The 9,968-nt window shown below is 38.0% G+C and overlaps 1 protein-coding gene across 1 annotated transcript; it reads right to left on the bottom strand.

Annotated features, from left to right (window-relative positions):
- Window positions 1–430: 430 nt before the first annotated feature.
- On the bottom strand, window positions 431–1,381 carry LOC144225564 (olfactory receptor 52A1-like). The gene has a single exon (XM_077756785.1). It carries the CDS (start codon window positions 1,379–1,381, stop codon window positions 431–433), a length of 951 nt encoding a protein of 316 aa, XP_077612911.1.
- Between the last annotated feature and the right edge of the window lie 8,587 nt (window positions 1,382–9,968).

The raw sequence follows: 9,968 nt of genomic DNA, 5'->3' as shown, positions 1-9,968 counted from the left end.
AACATTAAATTATATTTGCTCAGTATTTTATATTGTAACTATACTCTCAGCTTTTGAAATCATAGAATATGTCTTTGTCACTGTTACACATCAGAGGATAAACTGCCTCTTGGTATTGAAGAAAGATACAAAAGATGTGCAAATGAGGAAGGAAAGAAAAAACAAGAAAGAAATGATAGAAGGAAGGAAAGCAAAGAGAAAAAATGAAGGAAGAAAGGAATAGAGAGATGGGAGAGATGATAGGAATTTGAGATGTTTATATACTTGTTACTCAAGTTTATCTCACCTTCTGATTTCTCTTGTTTGGGGAATATAAATTATTTAGGGAGATCCTTATAACATAAAAGTATCACCAACATAAATATAGTACAAGTAGTTTCTATCTTAAATGGGTAAATATATATTTTCCTGGTATCATACTATACTTGAATCACTTCTGGGTGTCAGGCTTAAGAATATAAATCTGAGCAATCCGCATGCGGATCTCCTTGGTCTTCACACCATAGATAATGGGGTTAAGGGCAGGGGGCACAAGGAGATAGATGGTAGATAAGAGGATATGAACATAGGGTGATACATGTCCAAAACGGTGACTGAAGAAGGAAAAAAACGCAAGGATATAAAACTCCAGGAAGACAACAATATGGGCAGTACAAGTATTGAATGCTTTGAGTCGTGCCTCCTTTTGGGGAAGACGAAAAACAGCCTGGAATATCAGAATGTAGGAGATCAAGACAAAGATCATGTCAAAACCTAGAATTGCAAAGGCCACAAAAAGCCCATATGATTTACTAATATGGACATCTTCTGCAGCCAGCTTGACCACAGCCATGTGTTCACAGTAGGAATGGACAATGACCACAGATTGGAAAAGTTGTAGGCGTTTAAGCAGAATGGGTAAAATTCCAACAAGCACCGTTGCCCGGATTGCCACCATCAGTACGATTCGAACTATAAAGAGAGGTGTGAGGATGGATGTGTGCCGTAAAGGATCACAGATGGCAACATAGCGATCAAAGGCCATGGCCAGCAGGGTACCAGATTCCATGCCCTGCAAGGCGTGGATAAAGAAGAGCTGAGTGAGGCAAGCATCAAAAGCCATGGAGCACGAGCCAAACCAGAAGATGGCCAACATCTTGGGAGCAATGGTTACACAGAGCCCTAGGTCAGTGGCAGCCAGCACTGCCAGAAAGATGTACATGGGTTGGTGAAGACTGCGTTCTGTATGGATGATGATTAACAAGAAAATGTTCCCCAGCAGAGCCACCAGGCACACTCCAAGGAAGGGAAATCCAATCCAAAACTGCACATGCTCTAGTCCAGGAATCCCAATCAGGGTCACTGTCTTTGGGTTCAGATATGACATGTTGGTAGATCCCATCAAGCTGATAAATCCTTTTCTCTCCACTGACTGTGATACCTATTCAGAGAAAAATTATGGATGAAAAGGAAGGGAATTCTGAACATTTCTTCTATAATATGAAAAACATGGATGGAAATATGGTCACTGCTTTGACTTTTGGGGAATCAACAAGTCAGTATTAGAATAAGATTGTTGAATATCTTTTCCCAAAGCCAGTGTGTGTGTCTGCATAAAGCAATTGTAGAAATGGAATTTATGATTCCAAGATCATTGATCTTGCTAGGTTCTGAAGTGTTCTCAGATGATGCTACAGAGGACGCTATGAGCTCTTTTGTCTATATTCATCTTCAAACTCCAGACACCTTTCAGATTAGATGAAATCCCTCTGTGGCACTTGATGTCATAGAATAGATTCTCAGTCCTGTAGCCCTGTCCATTTTTTCCAAAGCTCAGAATCTCCAGAAAGTGGAAACCTTTCCCAGTCTTCTCATTTTCTGTGGTTTAGGGAGTAAAATACCTTCCCACAAATCTTAGAAATTGACTCTCAGAGTGGGAAATAAGGAGATTTGTTCCTTGTGCAAATACTGGTTGAGCTGACTATGTGCAGACCCATTATCCAGGTTCTTGGAAATGATATGGAGGAGTTGTTCTTTTATCAGCAGAGGTAGAATGTATTTGACTCACTGAGATAATTCTGTTTGGTTAACTTTCAAAGTGGATATGTAAGCAGAATGGGGTGGATGGTGATGTAAGTACTCACAGATCCTAGAGAAGACAAAAAGTTGTGAAGATTGATAGGAAGTCAATTGAATAAAGAGGCACCATAAATTAGGATAGAATGGTAACCTACAGAAATAGATCTATTGGAAAATCAGTGTAGCTTAAATATTTTTATGATATTAGTGTTTTTCAGAGGCAAAAAGGCAGGGTTGGCTGTGAGCCACTCTACTGTCCTTAAGGGAGCTGGAGGTATCCAAGGTGCTTTCATTCATTTTACTGGTGTTAATTTTGGTCAAGAAAATAATTGCTCCTTTTGATTGTGCTCTCCCACTTCACACCCACCTCAAACTTCTGGAATATTTATAATTTGCTCTCTTTCCTTATAAATTTATTCAGTAAATCTTAAGATAACTTTATGTACTCTTTTTTACTTTTTCATTAACCATTCTACAAGCTTAAAATCATCCAAAAGTTTCATTGTGTTTTCTTTATGATTTTGTTATAGCTAAATCATTGAATAGGGAATACCACTCTGAATGAGATTTTGTACATTTTTCTTTGAAGGGAAACTGGAAGGATTACTGCTACAACATCATAGGAAAAAAAAAAAAGACCAGATCACAATCAGTAGGAATACAGATGTGGCTATAACTAAGAAGTCCCTAATGCAATAAAATCTAAAATACTTTACTAGCTAATGCAGAGTAGGAGATAATTATATGACCTTCTATAGCTATATATCAATAGACTATGACCAAGGCAATAAAAAACTATATATTAAAATAGTTAGAAATTTTGTGAAAGGAAATTACCTATGATGGGGCGCCTGGGTGGCTCAGTTGGTTGAATGTTTGACTTCAGCTCAGGTTATGATCTCATAGTTCATGAGTTTGAGCCCTGCATTGGGCTCTGTTCTGACTGCTCAGAGCATGGAGTCTGCTTCCGATTGGATGTCCCCCTCTCTCACTGCCCCTCCCCTGCTCATGCTCTCTCTCTCTTAAAAATAAGTAAACATTTTTAAAAAGTTTTTTAAAAAAAGGATATTCTGTATGATGTTCAAATAAATGAGGTTAGGTGAGGAAGCAGTGGATTCTCTAGAAGCGATTGCTGATAAACATGAATATATCTTTTAAGGTGACATGAGTAGACAAAGGCAGAGCCTAAAGGAACAGTAAAAGGCAATATATCCTAGATATATTTATAAGTGCCTGACAGTGTAAGGATAAAATGCTAAATAATATAGCATATATTACATGTAAAAATATAAAAATATATTATATATAAATATATAAATACAAACATATGTTTGCATTATTTGTATATTTATAATACATAAAATAATTATAATAATAAATAATGATACAAGCAAAATAAATATGTATTATATAAAATAAATTTATATTAGACAAATACATATTTATATAAACATTTGTATATGTAATTTATATTATATAAATATGTAAGAAAATATGAAATATGTAAATGTAAATAAAATAAGCATCAGTAACAAAAATTAAATTTGTATATGATAAAATATACATTATATACAATGTTTTATATATGATATTATATATATGTAATTTTTTGTATATTATGATGCTTTGATAGCTTACAAAAAATTTCTGGCTGACGGAGACCCACCCCTTTCTGGCTGAGTTAGTTAATTCTTAGAGATAACAAAAGGCCGAGCTAGAATCATACCTTTGATATGCAAACTAACCAGTCCATAGTTCCTTTATCTGGTCCACTCCTGTCCAGAAGCCTTATTCCTCTGCCTTAATCATCCTGGCGCCAAGTACAGGAAACTAGACACTGCATCTCTAACCCAAAATCTGCCAAATTTATTCAAACTACCCAATTCTAAACTGTTCACATTTCCCTTCCTTCCTTTCCTATGGAAATACCAACAAAAGCCACAGCTTAAGTACTTAAATGCTCTGCCTTCCCCCATCTCTCCTCCTCCTCCTTTCCTCTGTCTTCTGATCACCCTGGTGGTTTTCTGTTCAGCCCTGGAGGGCCTGTGTCTCCTGTCTCTAGGACCTATTGGTATGATGACTTCTGTTTTCCTGAGCCTCTCCACTGTTTCTTCTTGAAGCTGTACCAGACTGATAATCTGATAAAAAGATAAAAAATAGTATGAAAATAACAAGATAAGAATTTAGAAATATATCGACTATTGCTGGCTCTATGATATGTTACATGGAATCTTGCCCAGTTCCTTAATTTCACTCAATTGTAAATGGGAGTAATAATAGCACTTAACTCATTGAACTATTGGGAGAACTGTTTTAGTTTATAAGTGAAGAACTCAGTACAAAGCACGGAAGAAAGTAAGCGCTCAGTGTTGGGAAGTTAGTGCTTATCAGAACCTGTATAGAACTTCTTAGAAGACAGACACATCACTGCCTTCTTGAGAAAGACAAAACAAAAGGTAAAACAAAAATAGAGAAATGAGAGCGTCTGGGGGCTCAGTCGTTGGGAATCTAACTCTTGATTTTGACTCAGGTCAGGTCATCATCTCACAGTTGGTGAGATTGAGCCCCACATCAGGCTTGTGCTGACACATCCCCCACTTGTGCACATGCTGTCTCTGAAAATAAATAAACATTAAAAAATATATAGAAATGAGAAACTTACTGAAAATAAGAGTTGATTAAAACTTTATGAGATGTTGAATAAACTCCCTCAATTTGATCTATGGGATTGGACATTCATGTAAGCAGATGAAATGATCCTTGTTACAACAAAAAATGGCTTCTTAGTCATGGGCAGACCATGGTGGAGTCAATATATTTCACTGATTTAAATTAATTCGACCACTTCACCTGAGAAATAATCATGTCCTCTTTTAAAGTCTTACTAGGTAGGGGCACCAGGGTGGCTTAGTCAGTTGTGTTGGACTCTTGATTTTGGATCAGGTCATGGTTTGTGAGTTTGAGTCCTACATTAGGCTTCGCATTTACAGTGTGGAGCCTGCTTGGAATTCTCTCTCTCTCCCTCTCTCTGCCCATCACCACTGCTCAAAATAAATAAAAATTAAAAAAAAAAACTAAAAAATAAATATAAAGTCTTAGTAGGTAGATGGAAAACCCATGAATAGGAAAACTAGTTTCTAGTAGTTTCTAAGACCATAAAGGCATGCATCTTATGCAATCTTTCTGTATTAATCAGATCAGAAAAATGTTCGTTCCTGGTCCCTGAGTAAAAGAGAAGGAGAGAAGAGTAAGAAGAAATGGAGGCAGGGTAAAGTATAAGAAATAAGAGACAAAAACACTAGATTTTTGATGTCCTAGATAAAGAGAAAACTGTATTTCAGGGGATGGGTTATGAGCTATACTTAGAGTGGCAACAAGCCCAGATAGTGAAACTAGTAAAGGCAATAAATAGGACGTTCCCATCTTTGACTTTCTCTTCATATCTTATAAGCTTTCCTGCTCAGACTGCAAACACACACACACACCATTCAAAAACACAGATTATCTTCATATTTCTGGTAAACCAAGCAAAGCTAGAACTTCTTCATACTGAACATTAGTGAAGGGGCTTGAAAACCTTATTTTTTTTGCCCTGCCACTAATTAACTGGGATGAAAGCTCATAATTGTCTTCACATGGGATTAAGAAGATGGTACTTAGATTACCTTTGTATCTCTTCCATCTCTCATATTATTATTGACAAATATACTTGGGTCTGAGAAAATGTCAAAGAAAAGTATGTTACTGAAAGATGCAGGATTAAGATAATCTAACTCACTATCCTTTCCATTTCCTCTTAAAATTTGCTACAATTGGAAAGATTGAGCCATACTCAGGTCCCAGTTCATGGAATAGAAACTCACCAAGAGAAAAAGAGAGTTAGATGGATGAAACAGCTTTCTCTTTTTCTTTCTTTCTTTCTTTCTTTCTTTCTTTCTTTCTTTCTTTCTTTCTTTCTTTCTTTCTTTCTTTCTTTCTTTCTTTCCTCTCTCTCTCTCTCTCTCTCTCTCTCTTTCTTTCACTAGGCTTAAGATTTGGAAAGGAACTAATAGCTAAGTATCTTTTATCATCTGTATTTAGCTGTTGCTTTTCTTGGCCTTTGAATTTGAGATGATCCCAGGGCAATTTTCAGACCTGCCCTAGAGAGCTCATCACTTGTCTGAAACTCAGCCCCATTTTGAAGGAGAAAGGTATCCCTTGCCTGAGAGATAGCCAGAAAGCACTATTACTGCATAAGAAGTTATTTTCAAAGAATTAGAATCAGGAAGTCTCAAATTATGGTTCAGATCATGGTGAATCTGAGATCATTAGAAACCTGTGCGGGGGGGAACATCTAGGAAATAGAAAATTTGTAGATGGAAAAGAGGGAATACAACAGTTTAGTTCACTCTCTGGCCTGTGGCCAGACTTGTGGCTTAAGGGAACAGAAAAGATACTTATCTTTATATATACAACTCAGCATGCAAAATTATGTTGGAGACTTAAAATTGAAGCTAAAGGACCTCTACAGAAATTATCTCACTCTTTTTGCTAAAACAAACGTTTCATTTCCCAGTTACTCTTGTTTTCATCACAGCATTATATTGTTTCCTTTGTCTCTATTAAGTATCAGACTCATTTTGTTGAGGCCACTCACGCTTATAATTAGCAACCTGAGCGAGTGCTTTCTAGTCTCCATGGAAGTTATTACCATGTTCATAACTCCTTTACATGACTAACACCTAACTTTGAAATTATTTACTATATTTATTTTATGCCAACATTGTCAAATGCTTCACTTTTTAATTCTCTCACTATTCTTTCCTTGTGGATTAATTTTAAAAATGGATATTAGGTTCCCCTAGTGATGAGGATTAAAACCCTAGAAACAAGCCTCTCAGTCTCTCTCTTTCTGAATGTGTGTGGGTGTGGGTGTATACACACGTGTGTATAAGGGTACACAGAAGGATCGGAGAGCAGGTGAACTGCAATAGTGTGTTCCAGTGTAGGGTAAGTGTGGGCTTCATGGATACTGGGGGAGTGGTGTTGACGTCAACGAAAACAGAAAATGCAAAGACATTGAAGTTGAACATACAATGCATGTTTGGTAGCTAGCTGTAAGGAGACCTAGGGAACTGGAAAGTAATAAGCAAGGGGGATTCACTTATAAAAGACAATTTCGAGGGGTGCCTGGGTGACTCAGTCAGCTGAGCATCTGACTCTTGATTTTGGCTCTGGTCTGACCTCACAGTTCCTGATCCAGCCGCACATCGGGCTCTGGCCATGACACCATGGAGCCTACTTGGAATTTCTCTTCTCTATCTCTCTCTGCCCTTCCTCCACTCCCCACTCAGACTCTTTTTTTCTCTCTCAAAATAAATAAACATTTGAAAACTAAAATAAAAGATAATTTTGAGAGGTAAGAGTGATGCAATTGTAACACCTAGGCTCTCATTTACAAAAGAAAAAAGAAAAAAAGCGAGAAATCGAGTTTGGTTTTATGGGAGGGAAGTGTTACTGTTATGAACTGTATTTAAGTAAGATCCTTGGCTATTTCTTTGGTAATTGATCAAATAGAAAATGGTTGAGTCAGGGAACCATTTAAAATCTGTATCAATCAACACAGACTAAATAATGTTGTAGTAAAATAAATTCCCTAAATCTCAGGAACTTGTAACAGCAAAGGTCAGCTTTGTGTCAGTTTTGCTGCTTTGATCCAGGGCTCAGGCTGAAGGTGGAGTCCCTTTGTTAACCACTGCTATTGTTGTGTCATGGGAGAAACAGACACTGTGAAAGTAAATGATGAACTTTAAAGTTTATTTTTGAGAGAGAGAGAGTGCTTGTGCTAGCAGGGCAGGGTTAGTGAAGGAGGGAGACACAGAATCCGAAACAGGCTCCAGGCTCAGAACTGTCAGCACAGAGCTTGACACGAGGCTCGAACGCACCAACAGTGAGATCATGACCTGATCTGAAGGTGGACACTTAATCAACTGAGCCACTCAAGCGCCCCAGTAAATGATGAATTTTAAATCATTAGTTCATAAGTGATATAAGTCTCTCTGTTTATATTTCATTGGCAAAAGGAAGTCACATGATGGATACTGATGTGATTAATACGGAAAAATGCTCATGTAATGATATGAGTGATATTATTTTAAAAGTTTGGTAAATATCAGGAACTAAGAATACAATCTACTACATTGTGACTATAACGTGCAGAAAAAATTAATATTTTGTACTAGGTAGTTACTTAGTAAATGAGGTAGAAAGAAGTGCTTGTTCTAGATATATAGTTTTTTATTTTGTATTATTATTTTCTATTTATTTTATTTTATTTTTTTCATAAGTATTGCCTTTATTTTTTTTCCTTAAATAGTTTATTGTAAAGTTGGTTTCCATATAACACCCAGTGCTCATCCCCACAAGTACCCTCCTCCATGCCCATCACCTCCCTTCCCCTCTCCCCCACCCCCACTCACTCAGTTTGTTCTCAGCATTCAAGAGTCTCTCATGGTTTGCCTCGCTCCCTCTCCCCAACCATTTTTCCCCTGCTTCTCCTGCTTTGCCCTTTGTTAAGTTCCTCCTAATCCTCCTATATGTGCAAACATATGGTATTTGTCCTTCTCTGCCTGACTTATTTAGCTCAGCATAACACCCTCAAGTTCCATCCACATTGCTACAAATGGCCAGATTTCATTCTTTCTCATTGCTATGTGATATTCCATTGTATAGAGAAACCACATCTTCTTGATCTATTTGTAAGTTGATGGACATTTAGGTTCTTTATATGTTTTGGCTATTGTTGAGAGTGCTGCTATTGAGGAGCCTGAAATGAAGTCCTCCATTAGAAACAACCTCAGGCTGCATGTAGTCCCAGTTCCAGGAAAAGCCTCAGCTGAAGCCACCCTCAGACCGCCCTCGGATCTGCCAATCAAAAGAAACATGTAACATTCCTGTAGTCTTGGAGACAAGTCAGGGCTGGGAACTGCAGGTAGTTACTTTGTGTAAAATAGCCAATCATTCATCGCTTGCATAAGCCCCACATAGATCCTCTGAGCCCACCTCATAATTGGTCATTTTCAAAAGATTCTCAAAGGTCATGATTGGGTCCCGCCCAAAGTAATGGATGCCTCGCAGATACTAAATGGTCAAAACTGTTACTATGGGTATTGTACAATTATGATTGGTGCTTATGTAATGATGCAAAATGTACAACGTGTGCACGGTAACACTCCCGCCCTTACCCCATAAAAACGTTGCTCGCAACTGTTCAGGGCTCCACTTCGCTGCCAGGAAGACAGGTGAGCCCCTGCTCAAGCTTGTAATGAAGACCCTTTTGTACTTGCATCAGTGTGGGCTCCTTGGAGGTCTCTGGGGACTCGCGATTCAGGCATAACATTATGAACATTGGGGCACATGTGCCCCTATGCATCAGCACTCCTGTATCCCTTGGGTAAATTCCAGCAGTGCTACTGCTGAGTCATAGGGGAGTTCTATTGTTAATTTTTTGAGAAACCTCTATACAGTTTTCCAGAGGGGCTGCACCAGCTTACATTCCCACCAACAGTGTAGGAGGGTACCCGTTTCTCCACATCCTCACCAGCATCTAGAGTCCCCTGATTTGTTCATTTTAGCCACTCTGACTGGCGTGAGATGGTATCTCAGTGTGGTTTTGATTTGTATTTCTCTGATGATGAGGGATGCTGCGCATCGTTTCATGTGTCTGTTGGCCATCTGGATGTCCTCCTTGGAGAAGTGTCTGCTCATGTCTTCTGCCCATTTCTTCACTGGATTATTTTTTTTTTGGGTGTGGAGTTTGAGGAGTTCCTTATAGATTTTGAATACTAGTCCTTTATATAATATGTCATTTGCAACTGTCTATTCCCATTCCGTTGGTTGCCTATTAGTTTTATGGGATGTTTCCTTTGCTG

The sequence above is a fragment of the Crocuta crocuta genome, unplaced genomic scaffold, assembly GCF_008692635.1.
Source record: "Crocuta crocuta isolate KB4526 unplaced genomic scaffold, BGI_CrCroc_1.0 scaffold666, whole genome shotgun sequence".
NCBI lineage: Eukaryota > Metazoa > Chordata > Mammalia > Carnivora > Hyaenidae > Crocuta > Crocuta crocuta.
This window is presented reverse-complemented; position numbering and strand designations above follow the sequence as displayed.

Bases quoted from the DNA above. Each gene is read 5' to 3' on its own strand.
- LOC144225564 (XM_077756785.1), bottom strand. From the start codon at position 1,381: ATGGGATCTACCAACATGTCATATCTGAACCCAAAGACAGTGACCCTG.